General features: G+C 39.5%; 1 protein-coding gene across 3 annotated transcripts in view; it reads right to left on the bottom strand.

Moving 5' to 3' along the window:
* The window catches only part of LOC145249686 (uncharacterized), a 146,735-nt gene that overhangs the window by 52,469 nt on the left and 70,428 nt on the right, over window positions 1-23,838 (bottom strand). For all 3 annotated transcript variants that reach the window (XM_080111482.1, XM_080111484.1, XM_080111483.1), the window contains one exon: window positions 4,889-5,262. In XM_080111482.1, the coding sequence (XP_079967608.1) occupies window positions 4,889-5,215 (327 nt within the window). In that variant the 5' untranslated portion in view covers window positions 5,216-5,262. The remainder of the gene's footprint in view (window positions 1-4,888; window positions 5,263-23,838) is intronic.

The following is a 23,838-nucleotide window of genomic DNA, read 5'->3' on the forward strand; positions in this document are numbered from 1 at the left end:
TATAAATTTAATGTATAATGATCCTCCCATTTTCGCCTTATTGAGTAGGTAATACTCCAAATTCTTTTGATACGTTTTAATTTGAAAAGTGTATATATATATATATATATAAATAAAGCCTACCACTAGGTTTATGTCCAAGTGCCTTCATGGACCTGTCGTATCATTAACTGAGCGACACGTTCAGCCCTGAAAAAAATCTCCTTTAACCTTAACAGTAACCCTAAACCCCTCATAAACTATTAAAAACACTTACGATTGTCCAAAAAGAAAAAAAACTTACAGGATAATTTCCCATAAAAAAATCTAAGATTATCTTACATTAAATTTTTATATCAAATTTAAGTTTGCTGGGGTTTTTTTTGTTTTTATTTCTGCAAAGTTCGGTGTGTTCATAAGTAATTACCTAAATAAAGAGAGCGATTTAGCAGGTGTTAATCTTGTATATAATAAAAGAGGCTCAGTTTTCCCCCTCTGGACCAAAATATTGTAGGTTTACATCAACAGATTGCACATAAAAAATGTAATGTTTACGCTAATAGCCACTATCTTATTTAACTACAGAACGCCATAACAGACACATTAATTCATATTAAAACATTACATTTATTCCTAGGAGTGCCACTTTCATCATCTTCATAACCTACAGAGAAAGTAGCTCAAATTTCTCCCCCTATTCCATAAGTCCTCTTCCAACACTATTTTACAACATGTGCGTTCATACTTTTTCCGACTTACCTGGGTCTACTCCGTTATTAACTGACCATTGATTCCATACACATCGCCAACTCTTATCGCTTTACCATCACACAATGATTTCTCCCTCTTCCCATCCCTCAAAATCTCACTGGTTGAGATCTACATATTCGTACATTCCAGAATGAACGAAACATCATTCAAAAAAGTATGCTCCACAGATGGCTTCCCTGAGCAGAATCATTACATATTAAATACCCCAATTACAAACGTCGGAATCTCAAAGAAAAAATGATTCACACAGTACTATTTATGTAAATATTTTACTAACATGTTTCATCATCCTTATCAATAGAAATCATTAATTGGTTTATTGATTTATTTTAGTGTTATTTGAACAAATGAAAATTGGAGTTTCATATTTTCATTGCTGTTTACATTTATTTCATTTACAGTGACAAATACAATGACAAAATTATTAATTATATTTTACATTAATCTTTCATTTTATTAATAAAGATACCACAATAGTATTTCGTTTTTATTAGACTATTAATAGGGATGCATGGGATAATATTTCGTTTCATTTTGTTTTTGACTTTCCGATTCAATTTATAAGTTTGTACGTTTGTTTATATACACAAACTATAAATGGATAAAATTACATCACACTATTACAAATGTGATTAAACTTTATTATAACATACCCACGTTATTTAACAAATAAAAAAAGAAGGGGTAAATATCAAGATTTTTTCTATCTTCAACCAATCCTTTAAAATTATCACTTATCTAGGTTTTCCGGGATGGTGAAAGAAAAATCATGTTTAAAATTACAGCAAAGAAGTAAATGTAAAATATATGAAGCAATGTTAGTTTCAAAAAAGGTTTTCGGGGGTGCTGACAATGAAAATAACATTTAAAATTCCAACAAATGAGTAGTTTCAAAAATATTAAAAACTGTTACTTGCAAAAAAGTAGGGGGATCACTTGTATATAATAATACAACATAAAATGAGAACCCACTTATTGCCACCTTTTGTTGTGGGGTGGAGGTAGGTCAGCATACAATGAACAGAATTTAAACTGAGAAACCACCTTTTTTGGAGAGGGGGGGGGGGTCACTAATAAGCATTATTAATCGATTTGATGTGCACCAATCCCAAACAAAAAAGTTTTTACGTTAAATTGTGTGTACGTTGAGCGCCCCCCCTCCCCGCTAAAAAAAAAAATGTGGCCATAAAGTAAGTGTTTGTGTTATATTATTATTTTAGGAACTAACATTTATTCATATCTTAGAAACTACTCAAATGCTGGATTTTTATACGTTAAATGGTAATTTTACAGGATTTTTCGAGGGTGGGACGATTCTCCATATTTACCAAAGAAAAAAAAAATGCAAGATGAAATTTTACAATGAGTAAATGTGTTTCATTTTATAATTTATAATTAAAAGCATGGAACAATACAAAGTACAATTTTTTCATTGAGGACGAGGGGGTCTTTGGTAAATATACTTCCACCTTACGATTAAATTTTAAAAAATAGCGTGAAAGTTGAATTTAACCTGAAAACACTAATTACAAATAGCACTTTAAAATTTGGTGCTTATGCATTTTTGGTAAAGTAGATATTAATCTTGGATACATATGATGGCAGAGCGCGATACCATCATCTCTTCTCAGGTACATGGTATCATAAAAAACCTAGACACCTCAAAAGCATGTGGACCCAATCTCATCCCGGCTGTGCTATTAAAAAAATACTCCACTGAGGTTGCTCCAGTTCTCTCCAAACTTTATAACAAATGTCTTAACGAATTTTCTTTACTGACTGCTGGAAAACTGCTTCTGTGGTACCAGCTTTCAAGAACTCTGGTGAAAGAACTGACTCATTAAATTATCACCCCAATAGCCTCCTCTCGCTTTTCGCCAAAATAGGAGTCCATAATTAATCAAGCTCTAGTCCATCATCTTACAGCTGCTAAACTCCTGACCGACAATCAATATGGATTTAGGCAAGCCTGTTCCACAGCAGATATCCTAACTAATCTCTGAACGTATATACCATTCATTGGGCAAAACAGGAGAAGGTAGAACAGTAGCCCTCGATATATCTAAGGCTTTTGACAGGGTATGGCACGAAGGGTCTTCTAAGGAAAATTAGATCATATGGTATCACTGGAAGAATACATAATGTAATTAAATTCTTAAGAGAAAAATCCAGGTTGTCCTCGGCGGTCATACATCTAAACAATAGGATATAAAAGCAGGAGTACCTCAGGTGTTTATCCTTGCACCTTTATTATTCCTGATATTCATAAATGACCTCCCTGATAAAATTGTCTCTGAGATGGGTATATTTGCTGACGACACCACTCTCTATGACAGACACTAAGGAAAAACAAATGAACACATATCTAAGGAAATGGCAGAAACACCAGAGGAAGACCTCCAATCTGTAGTGGAATGAGGGCAAAAATGGATGGTCACATTCAATGCTGCCAAGACTAAGCTTGTTTCCTTCAATAATTACAAGAAACCTTCTCTACCACCAATAGCAATGGCCAAGAACACATTATCTAACGTTTACAAGGAACATGAACTGAAATAGATACATTGAGAGCATTGCCAAGGTTGCTGCGAAGTAGGTGGGCTCTCTCTACCGTGCTAGGAAACAACTTACGCCGTAAAGTATTCTATACCTCTATAAGGCCACCATTCACCCATGTATGGAGTAATGTTGTCACATCTGGGCTGGTGCATCTGCTACTTGTCTCACTCCTGGACAGGGTTCAAAAGAGTCGCCAACCTGATAGGTCCTGAACTGTCATCCAGGCTTCAGCCTTTGTCCCATCGACAAAATGTTGCATCTCTGCCTGTTCTACAAGTACTTTAATGGTGAACGCTCAGACGAACTACAGGCACTTGTACACCTTCGACATGAATACAGACAAACCTGACAAGCAGGTAAATCCCACTCCTTCACAGTAGAGATCCCTAGGTGTAAGAAAGCCTTCTACTCCAATAGTTTCTTCCCCAGAACTGCTAGACTTTGGAACTCCCTTCTGGGATTCTGCTTTCCCAACTGTACTGACATGCAGAAGTTCAAGTGTAATGTGAACAGACATCTTGCCACTCATCTCCCTTCATAATATCCCTGAAACTTATGTCCCCGATAGTAGCCCCCCCCCCTACTTCAAAGTGGCACTCTACCTTGTTTGGGGTTAAAATTGAAAAAAAAAAAAAAAAAAAAAAAAAAAAAAAGAAAAGGTAAAAATATGCGATCATATGCAAGCATAACTTGGTGCTTATGAATCTTTTGGTACCACGCAATTTTTAAATAGTTTTTTCAGGTTAAATTCATGTTTTACGATATTTTTTTTCTTACATTGTAAGGTTGAAACACAGATTACTCACTAAACACCCTCCTCATGTAAAGAATGGCTTTTAGAATAACATTACTTCAGCTTTTCACATTACATTTTCAATAATAACGTGATTAAATTTAACCCATTTAAAGTTTAAGAAGCAGATTCACCATTGTTTGTTATTTAAATGAGCCATTCTGTTTATAATGTTTACTTTTACTACAGCTTAATTAAAACAGTCACTTTCTTAAATAGCGTTTACATTTATATTTGATAACGTATAGATGACTACAGGAATTTAATTCCTTTTAAGGGACACAAGGTTCGATAGCTTTTGTCACCATAATTCCAGTCTTGCAAACTAAAATAACTTGCCCTGAACTTTACCCTGAACCATAACCTGAAAAATACCTTGAACCTTCCAGCAAATTTTGTGACAACCCCACACCCAGGTACAAAATGGGGTGTCTATTCCGAAAGCCATTTTTCACATGAGAAGGTTGGGGGTTGGTAAACAACAAAATAGTTGTATTTTAAATTTTTACGCAGGGGAAGGGGGGGGGTGCATGCTACTACCGTCAACGCTGGTTAACAGGTCCTGCTAGTCTACAATAATATCAAAGAAATCTTTTAAAAAAGATATGACATTTTTACTGAAAAAGTTATGTAAAAAATGTGACAAAACACATATGTCTTAAAAAGGGAAAAATATTTAAACATGCACAAAAATGTTCATAACTTCCTTATTTTTTGTTAAATTAAAAAAATTAAATAATATTCTTAGATTATTAAGCTCTTTCTATGTATGCCAGAATCACTTACCTTTTGTTTAAAGATCCTGTCGACAAGAAAACTTTGTCCAAGGGAAAAATCCTGTCTATTTGGTTCACTTAAATTGTAGGCCAATTTCGATGGCGGATCAATTAATGTTCGTATTGTATTAATTAAGTGAACATTGTCCTGTTGGACAATTTTAAAATCAAATTCATCCTTCTCACTCTGTGGAGTTTGAATTTTATGAGGAGCATGAGGAGATATGCTTAAAATCTTTTTTAGATCTATATAACGAAGGCAGCATAATGTGAAAAATATTGTTGCATTTATTAAAATCACCCAGAATATGTTGATTTTTTTGTTGAAGAGAGACATTCTCAAGGATGAGGAGTTTCACTAGACACTTGAATCGAGCATCAAATCTGAAAACAATATAAAAAAGCATAAGTAAAATAATTTTAGCTATTTAAAATTTATATTGGCAGTCTCATAGCCCACCATAAAAGTTGGTATTAGTGAATATGCAATACTTAGCAATTCCCATGAAAAATACGGACATAAGAGAAAAGGAAAATTTTGTTAAGGAGAATGCAAGACTATTTTATTTTCCTCGATCATTATAAACTTATTTTTCATCTGTTACACACTTCAACATTAACAGTCACAAATCAAAAACAAAAGTATTTCGGAATGTTTGAGATGAGAAGTGATCATTTGGATTCTTCAGATTCTCATCTTGGATGTTATTCTCATGTTTCAGTTAATGTAATCTCTTACGTTCTTTAGGTGTGTCATGTCAAACTCTGAAATCTTTGAAATGACTCATGCAAGAATCTTATTACAAATTACTTGAGACTTCTACTTGATCTAACAGAAAATATTTATAGACACCAATCAGCCAAAAGACTGTTGCTCCCACTTTCTTTTAATATATTACTTTTTGTAGAGAATAGGAACGACCATTAAGACGGGACACACAAAAGAGTGACACCGTCGTCTGATTAGTAGTATATATAGAGCACGCACGCACGCACCGGAAAAGAACGACGACTGCGACGATAGTCGACTCGGAAACCTTACATGGCGCTACGAACAGGATTTATTTTTCAACATAATTTCTTTTGCACGATTTTTGGAGCATAATGGCGTCAGGACAACACGAGGACGGCCAATACATGCAGTTGATTCAACAAATAATAAATCTGCAAAGAGAAAACAATGAGCTTCGCGGAGGGAGTGCCTCGAGTCGGTCTAACACCAAGAAACCAGACCGGCCACGTATCGAACATGGATTCACCGACGCGGACTGGGCGCTTTTCATCGACTCGTGGGCCCGATACAAACAAATGTGCGGCCTTACCGACCCCGTGGAAATCCGCAATGAACTAAGGACAGCCTGCTCAAATGAGGTAAATAAACTTTTATTTGACTTAGTTGGGCCTGAAACCCTCAATTCTGTCACAGAGGAACAACTCTTAAGGCATATACAGTTCATTGCGGTGAAAGGTCTACACCCGGAGGTGCATAGACATAAATTTCATAACAACAGACGGGGGAGAGAGCCGCACAGTTCTTGGTAAAGCTTCGGTCCCAGGCACGGTTTTGCAATTTCACGGTTCTGTGCCCCAACGAGAACTGCCGGCAAGCCGTAAACTATTCAGAGGACATGGTAGCTGGCCAACTCGTAGCCGGTCTGGCAAATGCGGAGTACCAGTGTAAATTGCTGGCCGAAGCAAATATTCTAACCACTGTGGAGCAGAAGCTTCACAGGCTGGTTAGTTTAGAAACTACAGAGACATCTGCTCCTCAGTTGCAACGAGGCTCAGAGGGACACTCGACTTTTGGCCTACTAACAACCGAGAAAAAACCATCTCGGAAGGAGCAGCCGCTCAAAACCCCCCAGAATAGTCCTTCTGAAGGGTGTGGGAGGACCTCACACCCCAGTGGGTTAAAAGGGCGGAAGAACTGCCCGGTGAGGGGGCTAAAATGTTTTAATTGTGGCGTCACAGGCCACTTACAAAGAGTGTGCCGGAAACAGGAGAGGTCGACGGCGGAGTCAACAAACGATGCCACACGTCAATCAAATATTTTCGGCAGCAGAATGGAGGGGGCACCGGCATGTTACAATCAAAAAGGTAGAATAGCAGCAGTGCCACACCTTGCATGGAGCAGTGGTGGGTTCAGGAGAAGTCCCCCTGAGCCACCACCCTCATTAATGGTCGATGTGTCCCTGATACCAGAGTCCCAGGCTAAATTCGGGTGCGCTTTGGATAAGGGAGTAAGCCGTCGAAAACACAGCATCCAGGCCATTGCAGATACCGGTGCCCAGACGTGTTCGAGTGGCCCAGAAATATTGAAAATATTAGGGTGCACCAGCAGGATCCTGATACCTACCACCCACAGGATACGGGGAATCACAGACGAACCCCTAGATATCAAGGGGGTGGTCCTGACTCAGATTAAGCTCGGTCAGAAGGAAACGCGACAAGTGGTCTACGTTTCAGAAAACACGTCAGGATTCTACTTGTCAGAATCGGCCCTCAAAGACCTAGGAGTAATCAATCGCGACTTCCCGCATCGAGTATCAAAGGCCGATTTATCGGCTTCAGAAAGTGGGACAGCACCGTGTGGATGTCCGAAAAGAGAATCCATCCCGGACAAGCCAGCGAGGATCCCGTTTACCCCCACTGGAGATAATAGGGAACGGTTAGAGAAGTGGTTACGTGAACACTTTAAGTCCAGCGCATTCAACACCTGCCCCCATCAACCGTTACAAGTCATGTTAGGGAGGCCGCTGGATATAACTTTTACCCCGGGGGCAAAACCATCGGCCATACACACACCCATTCCAGTCCCTCATCACTGGAAGAAAAGGGTAAAGGATGATTTGGATCGAGATGTTGCGTTGGGTATTATCGAACCGGTACCAGCAGGCACATCTACAATCTGGTGTTCGAGGATGGTAGTCGCTCCAAAGAAAGACGGGTCACCAGGAAGGATGGTAGACCTACAAAAATTGAATGCAGCAACGATGAGAGAGACTCATCACACACCGTCCCCTTTTAATCAGGTGTCCGTGGTGCCTGCCCAAACCAAAAAGACTGTCTTAGACGCATGGAATGGGTACCATAGTCTGCCACTCTCCCCAAAAGCCCGGGACGCGACCACGTTCATAACGGAATGGGGTCGTTATCGGTATCTCAGGGCTCCCCAGGGTTTTCACGCATCCGGGGACGGGTACACGCGCCGGTTCGATGACATCACAGTTGACATGCCTCGAAAGACCCGGTGTATAGACGACACACTCCTATGGGACAGGTCCTTAGAATTGGCTTTCTGGCATACTGTGGACTATATTACCCATTGTGGTAAAAGTGGGATAGTCTTTAACCCTGACAAGTTTCAATTTGCTAACGATGAAGTTGAATTTGCCGGCTTTGTGATAACCTCGGACGGCGTGAAGCCAACTAAAAAAATGACGGAGGCTATTCTCAGTTTCCCGACCCCAACGAGCATTACTGGTATCAGGTCCTGGTTTGGTTTAGTTAACCAGGTGTCGTATACATTTGCACAGGCCGATATAATGGCCCCTTTTCGAGAGTTGCTGCGGACAAAGAACCGTAAATTTTACTGGGATGACACATTGAATAGACTTTTCGAAGAGTCGAAGAGGAATATCGTTCAGAAAATCGAAGAAGGGGTGAAAACCTTCGATATGAACAGAGCGACCTGCCTTTCAACCGACTTCAGTAAGGTTGGCATTGGGTATTTTCTGTTCCAGAAGCATTGCCAATGCCCAACGGAATTAGGTCCCAACTGTGGTAAGGACCACTGGAAGATGATTTTGGCCGGGTCTCGCTTCACGAAAGATGCAGAATCTCGTTATTCCCCTATAGAGGGGGAGGCTCTAGCGCTGATTTATGGCTTGGAGTCTTGTAGGATGTTCATCCTGGGATCCCCAGACCTATTGGTCACCATGGACCACCAGCCCCTAGTGAAAATTTTCTAGGATCAGATCCTTGAGAATATAAAAAATCCCCGCCTGTTCTCATTCAAGGAGCGGTCGTTGATGTACAGGTTCCAGATTAGGCATGTTCCTGGGAAACTCAACGCAGCACCGGACTGCACATCCCGATACCCGGCGCCGTCAAGACACAGCAGACTAAAGGGCACTGACACTTCCCAGCAAATCGAGGGGAGTATACAAGCATCCATCATAGCTGCATACGCACATGACCCCAAGTTCCGAGCGATCACCTGGGATAGGATAGTCGCAGCTGCAGCCACCGATGAGGAGTGCCGAACGTTGGCGTCATACATTCAAGACGGGTTCCCAAGGTCACGCCACGAACTACCACCAGAAATCCTGCAATTCTGGCTGATGGCAGACCAACTATATTGTCTGGAAGGGGTACCCATAAAAGGGGACAAAATTTTGATACCAAAACGGCTTAGAGCCGAGGTGTTAGAGGCATTACACTCCACCCATCAAGGGGTGAATGGTATGTTGGCTAACGCCAGACAACGGTTATTTTGGCCTGGTTTAGACGCCAGCATCCGACAAACAAGGGCGCAATGTCGGAATTGCAATTCGGTCGCCCCATCCCAGCCTAGGGAACCACTAATGCCACCCATAAACCCGGAATTCCCATTTCAAAAGACAGTCACTGACTTGCTAGATATGCACGGGAAAAGTTACATGGTATACGCGGACCGATATACCGGTTGGATTGAGGTCGCACCACTACCATCAGGAAGGGCTGCAGCGGTGTGTAACGCCCTGAGGGTTTGGTTTTGCACGTATGGTGCGCCGGAGGAAATATCATCCGATGGAGGGCCACCATTCGATTCACTAGAATACAAATCGTTCCTAGAAGACTGGGGCGTGAAAACGCGCTTATCATCTGCACATTACCCCCAGAGTAATGGCCGAGCTGAACTGGCCGTAAAAACGGCCAAAAGAATGCTGATAGACTGCGTTGATGGCTACGGACACCTACATCATGATCGGGCAGCACGGGCGATGATGACTCATAGGAATACGCCCAGTCAGGACCTTGGATTGTCGCCGGCGGAAATACTATATGGTCGAACAGTAAGGGGCCATCTCCCCGCACTTCGCAAAAAATACTGCATCCACAAGCGTTGGACGGAGACCAGAGATTTGAGAGAGAGGGCGATGGCGAAAAGGCACGTACTTAACAAAGAACAGTACGACATACACAGCCGCCCCCTCCAACAGCTCCGAGTCGGCGAGTCTGTGCAGGTGCAGAATCAGGAGGGACCAAATCCACGACGATGGGCAAAAACTGGGAGAGTCGTCGAGACAATGGGTAACAGGCAGTATAGGATACGGTTGGATGGTAGCGGCAGGATCACATTACGCAATCGCCGTTTCCTCAGGAAAATCAAACCGGTCATGGATACGCCGGAGTATCCACCCACTCAACAACCCCATCAACCACCTCCCCAAACACCAAGAAGGGAGGACAGCAAACCACCGTGCAACATGCATGAGATGATGGAGGTGGAAGAAGCTGATTGTGACACATCAGAAACAGATATGGAGGTGGACCAAGATCCGATCAACCACAAGCCAATGCAGACGAGTCCGGTCCCACGACGCAGCATGAGGGTAACACGAGCACCAAGGCCACTTTCCCCTCAAATGCAAGGACCAACTCACTACTACACGGAATTCTCCAGTCACATGACCACAAAACGACGGTAGTGTGGTCACATGGTGGGGGGAGGGCATGTAGAGAATAGAAACGACCATTAAGACGGGACACACAAAAGAGTGACACCGTCGTCTGATTAGTAGTATATATAGAGCACGCACGCACCGGAAAAGAACGACGACTGCGACGATAGTCGACTCTGAAACCTTACACTTTTATAATTATTTAATTAAAAAAAACTAATATAACTAGTTAAAAACCGAATGTATTAATAAGTTTGTAGCACCTTATATCGCGGTTGCTGCAAAAATGGTAAAAGTGGCATCGGGTTGGAAATAGTTATAGCAGCCTTAGTTCACATTATGGCAATGTATCTGTGAGTAATATGAACAGATCATTATGGTTGCACACAGCATGCTATATGATGGAGAATGTTTCTCTTATATTTTTCATTATACGGTTCTATCAGGTGTGACAAAATCCAGGCAAGGCAATACAAATCTTGGATGGACGTCAACGTGGTAACTATAAAGAAATATTAAACACTTACTCCAATGGAGTATACTCTGTATAAAGTCCAGGTTCCTTAAAACTGATGGATTTTGAATGTATTTCCAGTGATGGTGATGCAATGTCACTCTAGATTAATTAAGAAAGATTTCCAAGCTTTTAATTTCATCTAAATATTTTAAAGCATTGTTCGAGTGCAAAGTGAGTAATAGTTCCATGTGAAAATCCTAGTGTTCATAATTTGTATGGAAGTTGAACAGATAAAAACTAAGCAAGATTCTTAACATTCTAATTTCTTCAAAGAGTGTAGAGACACACTCAACATGGAGTGCTTCTCAACATGATTATAAGACACTCTTTGAAAATAAAAATATTTTACAGTCCTCCAAAGTCAAACGCTTCCTCACTATAGTAAGAGTGATAGCAACATGTTAAGGTGAGAGCTACTTGGCCAACAGAATTCTGATGAAAATTTAGGAAGAGTCAGCATCAGGATCCGTCATACTCTGATCATTTCTGCAGAGTCATTTTCAAATACAATGTCAAAATGTTTGTCATATACAATACATACAAGTCTGGTGCACAAATCGCTAGTCTCTCCCATTTAAACAGGGTCCAGAAAAGTGGGTGGTTAATTTTAATGCATTGAAAACCTAGCTTATCCCCTGTCATCATAATCGTTCTGACCCCTATCACACCTCAATTGAAATAAATGGCGCTCGTCTTAAGGAAGCTTCTGGGACTGACCTTCACTCCTGATCTGAAATGGAACACATACATCAAATCTGTTGCCAAGATTGCTGGAAAAATGGTTGAATCACACTACCACTCCAGCAGGTATCTCACTGCTGATGCAATCCTTTATTTCTATAAGAGCCAGGTATGCCCTAAAATGGAGTACTGTTGCCACATCTGGGCAGGAACTGTTCAAAACTGGCTTCGAAGTCTAGTAGGTAATGCCCTGTCTCTTCCCCTCAGAAAAGACGTTGCGAGTCTGTCTCTGCTCTATCAGTATTTTCATGGCAATCTATGGTTTCCCCTTGCCAAACTTTCACAAAAACACTTGACTAGCTACAACTATTAAAAACGATTTTCCCACTCTCTATCTGTGCCTTAATCTAAATATAGATTCCATGAACAAAGTTTCTTTTCCAAAACTGCCCGCCTATCGAACACTGTTCCGCTGTTCTGCTTCCTGGTTGAATACAACATGGTAGCCTTCAAATCCAATGTAAACAGGTTCTTGTTGAATCGTCCTCATAAATAATCAAATCCAACCCAGTTTATATCATTAACGATTACTACACTACTTCATACTCACCTTACATTCATCAGCCTTTATCCTCGAGTGGCCTTCGGGCCTTGATAAGTGGTGACTCCCAAGTAAAAAAGAAAAAAAAAAGTCTAATATAATAGGTTTCACTGTATACCAAACCCCTAATCCCCATCTCCTAAATGTTGTATTCCTGTGCTTTGCTTTACAAGTACTCCAATGGAATGTGCGTTCTTGAACTTGCTGCTCCCCCACGTGACAATCAGCTAAATCTCACCCCTTCCCTACGGAGATCCCAAGATGCTCTAATAGCCTCTTTCCTCAAACATTGAAATTCTCTCCTTGTTTCTCCGACTGTAGCAACATACAGAAATTTAAATATAATGTGAATAAACATCTTGCTGCACAACTCCCCACTTAGGGGCCGTATCCATAGGCACAACCTAATTTGAAGTAACTATGTCTCAGTGGCAATATGCCTTGTTTGGTATGAATAAAAGTAAAATAAAAAAATTCTATTACACATCCTCAATGTCATGATTCAATAACTTTCAACTATCATTCTATCTCATTAACCTTTATCCTCAAGTGACCTTCAGCCATGATAAGTAGGGAATCTTAAGTAAAAATAAAAAGTTCATTTCTAGTCCAGATATGAGGCATCTTCTTCAACCGATTAAACAATAGATAATATTACAATTTAACCAATTCTGCAAGATGTGGAGAAACAAAAAGAAATTTATCCTCAGATTATAATTTTATAGAAACATCTTGTTCACACTACTATATGAAAGTGACACTTGGTTTCTTAAAATCTTGGTATCTTAAAATGAGCCTTGAAAAGAAATTAGATGCGTTTGATTCCAAGTGTCTTAGAAGGATTCTAGGCATCAAATGGAGTGATTGAATTACCAACGAAATAGTCAGAGATCACATTAACAAGACTGAGCTGGCTCGGACATACCCTAAGATTAACCCCAGAGAAAATTGCCAGTCAAGTACTCCAATGAACTCCTGAGGAAAAAGGAGAGAAAGACCAAAAAGAAACTGGAAATAGAGAACCGAGACATTTGATTGCAAGGGAATGGGAATTGGAAAGATGCAGTAGATCTGATTTTAGACTGAAAACGATAGCATACTTTGACTGTGTGTTGCAAGACACAAAATTTCTTAAGTCTAAGTAAGAAATATTGCAATTCAATAGTGTTTAGTTGCTGGGCCTTTTTTTCTTCTTTCCACTCATGTGCTTAAATTAATGTTTTATTTTAGTCATTGTGGTTAGAAGCAAGAAAGAGAAGTCTTACCGTGGGTGCTCAGCGAGTGAGTACAGGCGAAGAAAAGGAAGAACAAACATGGCGGCCAGCATTTTTATTTCGTCCGTTCTCGCATAATCTCGTGTGTGCGTGAAGATGGAACCTATAAAACGATGTTCATTTCTGGGTGCTGGGAGATGATTCCCGGCCAGCCAAGAGAGAAGAGACAGAGGACTGTAGCGATAATCTTTCTTGAACATTCCGTTTGTGTATTTGAGGTGACCCCCCCCCCATTTTACGTCAAGCTATTTCGGCGATGGCCAACGCAGGTTTAAGCAATATGATTAAGCCTTTTAATGGCGACGGTGATGTGGCTTAAAAAAGTGGACCTTGTAGCAAGGATTCAGAAGCTGGATGATGTGGCCGCAGTAATACCACTGTTTCTGGAAGGGGACGCACTGGCCCTCTATTTGGAGCTCAGCGAGCGGGAACAGGGTGATGCAGACGCCATCAAGGGTCGACTGATCGAAGCTTTCGCAGAGGGGCCTTTCGAGGCCTTTAATAAGTTGAAAGAGAAGAGGTGGACTGGTGAATCTGTGGATGTCTTTGCGAATGAGATAAGGAGATTGGTTGAGTTGTCGGGCATCAGAGGACATGCCACGAGTCACGTAGTCAAGATGACTTTTGTTACCGGGTTTCCGGAAGAAATATCGAAAAGGTTGCAGCAGGTACCGGGGGTGGAGACGCTGGATGTGAGTGAGCTGCTTAGAACTGCGAAAATTTTAGTGAGCACCCAGCCCACGGAGCCTGGAGGAACGACAGCAACGGTACAGCAGGATGTGGGCAGGAATCTGCCAAACCCGGGGATCGCATGTTTCGAATGCGGGGGACCACACATGAGAAGAGACTGCAGGAAGTTCTTGCAACGGACAGTGTGTTACAAATGCAATCGAAGAGGCCATTTAGCGGTAAAATGCACAAGTTCGGGAAACTGGTGAGGGGAGGCCAACGCGCCAGCGGCCGCCCTGATTCGAGAATAGAGGCGCACCCGCAGCAGATGCCCAAACAGAAGATTGCGGTGGAAGGACGGGAAATTATGGCCCTGATTGACACTGGCTGCACCACTACCATGGTGCATACTACCCTGGTCGGAAGATGGAAAGGGAAGGGAGAAGTAGTGGCATTCGATGGGTCGCGAGTGAAGTGTCGAGGGAAGAAGACCGTCACTATTGATATTGCTGAACGTCGGATGAGGGTCCATGCAATTGTCACTGATCGCCTGATGCCTGGTGTCCAAGCCATCATTGGAATGGATGTTATATGCCGCCTTAAGTCTAAGTAAGAAATATTGCAATTCAATAGTGTTTAGTTGCTGGGCCTTTTTTTTCTTCTTTCCACTCATGTGCTTAATGTTTTATTTTAGTCATACATGTTATCCAAACTTTCTTTTCCTTTTTAAACTTTTCAAACGTTTTTATCTAAGCCTTTGACCAATGCTGGGTCTCCCTGCATGTCTTGCATGATATAAACATTAGCATTACCATAGTTGCACATTGTGCACAAACGCGTGCCGTACCATCTATCAGGAAAATTACAGCTGAGCATTTCTCTTCCTTCAATAATTTTCTAACAATAGCAATTCTGTTAGGAAGAAATTTTACACTTAAAATTACAGGTTGAAAAAAATCTTGTTCTTAAAAGTTTTCAAAACCTTTGAAACAAATTGTAAGCAAGTATAAAGTGCTATTGTTACAATTTTCATAATACTTCAATAATTGATGTATATGCTTTTTATGTGTAACTAGTTATCTCTAACAAAACCTGTTTTGGAGATCTACAAATACTTGAATTGCTTTCTGTATTTCAGATCTTTTTAAAGAAGTTTAAATGTGCCTTGCTGCTGTTGCATTTGCCTCTTTGATTTATTGCTAATCACCGAGACATCCTTTATCAGAGAATGCAGACAAAGCTGCCCATGCGGTTTTGTGGGTCAGAATGCTCCTCCTGAGGAGCACCGACTTCTCAATCCCACATTCCAACCCTTATTAATCTTCTGACCATGGGAGGGTAATAAATATAATCAACTCAAGCTGGAAATGTTTTTTCAAATATTAAATCATTTCTCTCTGATAGATTCACACAAGCAGTGGTTGATGGTCAGTAAACAGAAGCTCACAGTATTGATGCTGGAGTCAATCAATGGTCTATCCTGGGTCCACCTCTTCCTGATCTACATCAATGATCTCCCAAATTATATCCCAAGATCATTTGTAGACATTTATGCTGACTATAACAACACTTTGACCAAGTTCTCTCTGATTCTCTCTCTTCTGGTCTTGATCACGTGGTGCAATGAGGAAAGAGATGGCTGGTTAATTTTAATGCATCTAAGACCAATCTTCTATCTTTCCATCATCAACACTGATCCCCATCTGGCATCAATCGAAATGAATGGCTTTCATCTTGGGGAGGCTTCATGTTCTGACAAATTTCTAGGTCTGACCTTTACTTCTGATCTGAAATGGAACACATACATCAAATCAGCTCTCTGGCTCGTTCAATGTATTGACTTTGCTTCTCCATCTTAATATTCACCCTGTTTTATGTGTGGAGATTAATGAATACTAAAGAAAGTTTTTCACATCGGAGTATTGGAGGTGATTTGTTGGATCACAAGTATGAACTTTGCATATGTGCAGATCACTTCTAAGTATAGTTTCATCTCAATTTTATATAGTTTGCAGTTTACTTATAATTTGTGTGTGGTTTTATTTTCTGAGCATTGATCAAATTTTAAAACGGTAGAAAAAAAAGCATCATAATAAAAAAACATATCGTATAGTAATTTCAGTGAAGAAAAACTGAAATATATAAAAAAAAAAAAAATATCAACCTATGGTAAGTTTTGTGAATATTTATTTGTAAAATAACGTGTAGCAACAGCTGAAAACATTCATTTTTTTTTTCAAATTGCAGAGTCAACATTAAATAAAATGCTACTTCAAAATTAAATGACAGATGAAAAGAATACTATTTCTAAAATAAGAATAAAACAGTTGCTATTTCAAAATAATTGATAGACCAAGAGAATGCTATTTAAATGTAAACACAATCTAAAAAAAAATACAAATTCAGAATAAATTTGTGTATTCTTAAATATCCCATTTGCGACAATTCAAATTTTGATTTAGATCCATCAAAATAAAAACGATTGCTGGGTTCATAATCTCTTGAGTGTAAAGTCATTTTTGAAAAGAAAAAAAATTCCAAACAAAAAAGAATGGCAGCATAAATCTGGTTAGAGAAGCTTTCCCGGGCAAAAAAATAATTCAGTCACCATCAACAGAAACAAAGTGTTTCTTTCATTTTGACATGAAAAGATATTACTGAAGTAATTCAACAAGATTCAGCTATTTAATAAAGCTCTTTTAATTGGTTCGTTCTTATCACACATAGTTATAAACAGAATCGTCTAATTTATATGGAAATACTCTTGCAAAAAATCTTGCAACACAAAATAAAGTAATCATCACTGTCGAAAAAAAAAATCTACAACATATATATTGATAGATATCCGTATATACATATTTGTCACAGTTTGGTTTCTGTTTTATGGGATGCACACCATTTAGAAATATTGGACCTACGTTGCTATTTTATCCATAGTTGGGTGAACTCGTATTACAATAGTCTATTGATCTGCTTAAATTGTCATTATGCTAAGCGAATTCTAAAGTCAATGTTGTGTCCATTCATACCTTTTTTTTTATTTTACTTTTGTTAGTTTGAAGAGATCAAGGGGCTCCTTCCTGGGGCTGTGTTTAAATAAAAAAATGTTTAATGAATATTTGAATAAAAAGGGAACATTTTAAAATTCAGAAAGTCAGCTTAACTAATTGTTTGAACAGAAAAGTTCATGACTAATAAATTGCATTTACTGTAATTTGCACTTTATTTGATGTCTCATTATTTGGAGTATACAAGTTTTTGTTTCAATGTAAATGGAATAACAATAAGACAAACAATTGACATTACAAATTTAAAGAGTATTTATGAGAATTTTTTGTTCAATGCATTCTTATTTTTCTTCTAATTCCATTCACCCATTATCATAATTTTTTCATACTTGGTAGTGACTGCACAGACAAACATACACACACATGAATAATGCATAGTTTGAACTTGAGCAAAACTATCAAAAATGATTTTTTATAACAATGCTTCAGATACCATTAGACGTTAAATATTGGACAAGTAAATCAATTAGTATATAATTTATTTAGTTCACAATAACAGAAAATAGAAGCTGCTGAAGGTTTGGTTGAGGTCAACTTGAAGATTTCAAGTTGAAGGTTGTTTAGTGGAAATATGACGTCACATGGATAAAAGAGAGGATGATAAAGTAGGCAATCCAGAAAAGTGCACAGTGTATTTGTACACATAAATGAAATAGGTCAACAACAAACCATACAAATTAAATACTGAATATAGACACCCTCCTTACTGGACACAATCATGTTGATAAAACGGTTTCCATTACATCACCAAAGTTAAGCAACATTGATCCTTGTCACTATCAGATAGGTGACCATTTGTGAATACCAGGAGATGTATATTGACACTTCCTCCTCTGGATAAAGTCGGTTCAACCCACCTAGGGCGAGTGTTGTTGCATAAATATTCTGGGTAGTGATTTCAAATCAAGATCAAGTTGAATAAAATTTGATTGTCTTCCATTAGTTTTTTTCTCATCTTCTTTTGAAAGTCGCGTTGATTTCAAGATGGCAAGAATCATGCAGAAGTGCGTACCACATAAAAAGAAAGCAACAAGGTATTACACAAGGTTGAGAATGCTACATATCTTCATGTCTCATACAAAATTTGTAGTTGATATTTAAAAAGGCAAGAATTTTGTTAGTTAATGTCAATTTGTTCAACTGAGAAAAATATATATAGCTCTCTAGTAAGGAAAATGACTACCATTCATCATAGGACAGTTATTTGTGAAAGAATTGTGCATTCTCAGCAGCCAATAATTAAAAACTAAACAATCCCCCTAAACTGGACACAGTGGGGTACTTCAGTGCCATATATGTCGGTGCAGTTGGACTGGGCTGGCTTTGCCTAATGGATTGAGGGTACCGCATTGACAGTTCCTGGCTGCTGTTTCCGACTGATAGTACAGGAGCCCTAACTCTTTGGTAGCGCTTAGAGCGGCTGCTCCATCAACAGTTGTATAATATCAGGATGTTTGTAGTGCCATGTCGCGCATGGAAAGGGACCCTGCACTCATCCCCGGTGGGCTTTCCTGAGGCCACAATCCTGTGGGTGAGGACAACTGATGGTCTACTTGTATTGCATGTCTGGTATTCTGCACAAATATTTGTCCAGCACCCCCTCACTTACCCTAACTGAAACTTTTAAATAAAATGAAATGACAGCTCAAGCAAAAGTTACGTTTAAACCAGGACCAAACTCAAAGAAAACCAACCTGCCTCCTCCCTTGAGGCTTGCATTTACAAATATCCGCGGGCTTAGAACTAACTTAGATGATGTTGAGTCATTTCTCCTTGTAAACACCCCGGATATCTTAGCATTAAGTGAAACTAACCTTCACTCCTCCATTCCCTCTAACCACTTTAACATGCCTGGTTATCTCCCACTCTACCATAAGGACTTGGACAGATATATGCATGGACTTGGAGTCTATATTCGTAACACCCTCCCCCTATAGAGAAATAAAACTAGAATCAGACGACCAGGCCTTTATGTGCTTCAGACTAAATATGCAACACAATATTAGCTACTTGTATTTTCTCTACCGCTCTCCCTCAACCCAAGACTGTACCCTAATAAACAAAGTCTCAGACAGCATAGATATAGCACTCTCCCTCGATACTAGCGCACAAGTACATGTATTTGGTGACTTCAATGTTCACCACAGTAACTGGCTAGGATTCTCTAATCACACAGACGTAGCTGGTAGCACAACACACAGCTTCTCTATATCCCATTCCCTATCTCAGATGGTTACATTTCCGACACGTTTCCCAGACCAGCAAGATCAACATGCCTCACTTCTAGATCTCTTTCTGACAACGGTTCCCGATGACTGTACAACAAATGCCCACAGCCCACTCGGGAATGCTGATCACGCTGTGATAATGGTAGAAATCAGCCTAAATTCTCGCCCTAAAACTGAAGACCCACTACTCAAAACAACGAGGTATTACAAAAAGGCTGATTGGAAAGCCATCAGGGAGCTCATCAGAGATGCCCCATGGCAAAATATCTTTACTCTTCCAGCGGAACAGTGTGCAAATGAGACAACTGAATGGTTCAAAACTGCAATTGAAGCACATGTTCCCGCACGGAAATTCTATAGCAAGCCCCACTCTCCCCAATGGTTTACTTCTGCTTGTGCAGCTGCCATTTGTCAAAGGCAGCATGCGTTCCGCAGATTGAACCGACATAAGTCCAGCTCAAATAAACAGAAGTATATAGAAGCTAGAAATAATTGTAAGAGAGTGATAGAGACAGCTAAGACAGATTACTCTGAAACCACCAGAAAACGCATCGAAGCACAGAAATTAGGAACCCGGGATTTTTGGAAAATCTACAACAACGTAGCAAATAATGGACAGTCAACTATTCCCCCACTCTCAAACAATCATGAGGTTGCTTGCACGGCAACTGACAAGGCTAATCTGCTTGCCAGTCGGTTTGCCTCAAATTCCACACTGAACCCGGTACACTTCCCTGATTTTCATCTGCAAACAGATGCCACACTAGACGATTTGAAAATCACCTTTTCTCAGGTACATGCTATTATAAAAAACCTAGACACCTCAAAAGCATGTGGACCAGATCTCATCCCAGCTGTGCTATTAAAAAAATGCTCTGCCGAGGTTGCTCCAGTTCTCTCCAAACTTTACAATAAATGCCTTAACGAATCTTGCTTTCCCGACTGCTGGAAAACTGCTTCTGTGGTACCAGTCTTCAAGAATTCTGGTGAAAGAACTGACCCACTAAATTATCGCCCCATTAGCCTCTTCCCGCTTTTCGCCAAAATATTTGAGTCCTTAGTTAATCAAGCCTTAGTCCAGCACCTAACAGCTGCTAAACTCCTGACTGACAAACAATATGGATTCAGGCAAGCCCGTTCAACAGCATATATCTTAACTGTAGTTTCTGAACGTGTATACCGTTCATTGGACAAAACAGGGGAGGGTAGAGCGGTAGCCCTGTATATATCTAAGGCCTTTGACAGGGTATGACGATGGTCTTCTAAGGAAAATTAGATCATATGGAATCACTGGAAAAATTCATAATGTAATTAAATCCTTCTTAAGTAATAGAAAAATCAAAGTTGTCCTCGACGGTCGTACATCTAAACAATATGACAAATGCGGGAGTACCTCAGGGGGTCTATCCTTGGACCTCTATTATTCTTGATATTCATAAATGACCTCCCTGATAAAATTGTTTCGGAGATGGGTATATTTGCCGATGACACCACTCTCTATAACAGGTATGAGGGGAAAACAAAGTAACACATATCCAAGGAAATGGCAGAAACACTAGAGGATGATCTCCAATCTGTAGTGGAATGGGGACAAAAATGGTTGGTCACATTCAATGCTGCTAAGACTAAGCTTGTTTCCTTCAATAACTACAAGAAACCTTCTCTACCACCAATAGCAATGGCCAAGAACACATTGCCTGAAAGTACTTTTAAACTCCTCGGCCTAATGTTTACAGGGAATATGAACTGGAATAGATACATTGAGAGCATTGCCAAGGCTGCTGCGAAGAAGGTTGGCTCCCTCTACCGTGCTAGAAAATTACTTATGCCTGACAGTATCCTGTACCTCTATAAAGCCACCATTCGCCCATGTATGGAGTACTGTTGTCACATCTGGGCTGGTGCATCTGCTGCTTGTCTCTCGCTCCTGGACAGGGTTCAAAAGAGAGTCGCCAACCTGATAGGTCCTGAACTGTCATCTAGGCTTCAGCCTCTGTCCCATCGATGAGATGTTGCATCCCTCTGCCTGTTCTACAAATACTTTAATGGTGAATGCTCTGATGAACTGCAAACACTTGTACCTCCTCGACGTAACTACCCCCGACAAGCTACTAAGTCTCATCCCTTTACAGTAGAGATCCCTAGGTGCAAGAAAGCCTTTTACGCCAATAGTTTCTTCCTCAGAACTGCAGGTCTTTAGAACTCCCTTCTGGGATTCTGTTTTCCCAACTGTACTGATAAGTTCAAGTGTAATGTGAACAAACATCTTTCTACTCTTCTCCCTTCATAATGACCCCGCTAATTAAGTCCTTGATAGTAGCCCCTGCTTCAAAGTGGCACTGTGCCTTGTTTGGGGTGAAAATTGAATAAAAAAAAAATTATTTATTTATTGCGGACTATTATTCTCATCTTTATTAGTTGTTGTTTCACAACGTTTCAGCCAACTATTCCTCTGGCCTTCGTCAGGTGATAACTGCATTCTCAACAATCACTTCCATCCGTAGTTGTTGTATCCGTCGTGGTTACCACCTGACGAAGGCCAGAGGAATAGTTGGCTGAAACGTTGTGAAACAACAACTAATAAAGATGAGAATAATAGTCTGCAATAAATTAATAAAACTCATCTCAATAATGAATTCCAATTAAAATAATATACCATTTTGTATGGACCCGATCATGGAAGATCAGATAATAAACGTGGATTTATAAGACTAAAAAAAATCCAACCTTGATTGCCCTTCGGGGCCCATGGCGCAGTTGATAGAAACGTTGAATCTCTACGGTTCCAGATGAGCACTGTCTGAAGATAGCGGTTTCAATCCTACCCAAAGCCGGCCAGAGGCTTACTTGGCCAAAACGTGGTGAGACAACAACAACTACGGATGGCAGTGATTGCTGAGAAAGCAGTTATGAGATTCAATGTTCCTATCCGTCGCGGTTACCACCTGACGAAGGCCAGATGAATAGTTGGCCGAAACATTGTGAAACAACAACTAATAAAGATGAGAATAATAGTCCGCAATAAACAAATTAATATAAATAATACTCATCTCAATAATGAATTCCAATTAAATAGAAACATTATACTGTCCCTTACTTTGTAAAGTGGATGATAATATAGGGGTAAGACATCCTTACTGCTGAAAAAACAATTGTGTTTCAAATCTCAGCTTAAAGCACCTGCTCATCTAGCCATATTAAAATCTATGATACTATTAAACAGCTATCTGCTTATATCATTAAAACACCATTTTTGGAGAGGCCATAAGAAAAGCACTTATAAAATAACTATAACCGCATAAAATCCTGTCAAACTAGACCTCAAAGAAAGGAAATTGATTTATCTAAGTTCATTATTGTTATTTATATGTGTATTTTGCTTTTGTAACCTTTTCTCAGTGAAATGATAAAAACAAGTGAAGCATGCATGTTCCCCAGTGAGTGCACAATGAACAAGGCATAAAAAAAAATAAATAAGGCCATTATTTGCCCCCCCCATTTAGCCCCAAAAGTCCCCAAGGCCTTAACATATTTAAATTTTAGTTCAGCACCATGCAAAACTGCTTAAATAAACATATACAGAAAATTTTGGACAAATATAGTAAAATAGGCCCAAAAATGGAGTGTTTTTATTAGAATCAACCGGAGTTTTTCCCGGAAAATCCGTTCTGTGATATCGTGTTTAATGTTTCTGCAAAATTTTTTTAAATTCCTAGGTGTAGTTATTGAGAAAAGTGCAGGCAGACAAATGAACGGACAAGGGTGAATTTACAGGTCCACCCTCCTTTTGTCGGGGAACCAAAAATGATGAATATAATAAACGCATTTTTTTATTATTTAAGTCAAATCTTAGGAGTTTTATTTGATTCGAAAGCGTAGGAATCTAGTCAACTTTCTCTTTAAAATCAAGAAAAAAAATACCTTTTGAGATAAGAACTTTGAGATTTCCGTTAAAAAAAAAAAAAAAAAAAAAAAAAAAAAAATTAAACCTTCTCCATCTAAATAATTGGTGAAACAGAGGTTTTGAAAATTTTTTTTATGTAATTATTATAAATATCTGCCCAAAAAGTTCTTTGGAAATTCACGAGAAAGGCACACCATTAACAGAATTTTACTGAAAGATATCCGTTTATTTTCCAGAATTTACTTTTTTCGCCTACAATAGGCAGTATTATTGTAAATAAATATGCCGATATTTTGACTATTTGAATTTGTAATAAAATTTGAAAAAATTTAAATATAGATTTCCTTAGAAA

This window comes from Euprymna scolopes, chromosome 28 (genome assembly GCF_053919585.1).
Source record: "Euprymna scolopes isolate OS-2025 chromosome 28, ASM5391958v1, whole genome shotgun sequence".
NCBI classification, from domain to species: Eukaryota; Metazoa; Mollusca; class Cephalopoda; order Sepiida; family Sepiolidae; genus Euprymna; species Euprymna scolopes.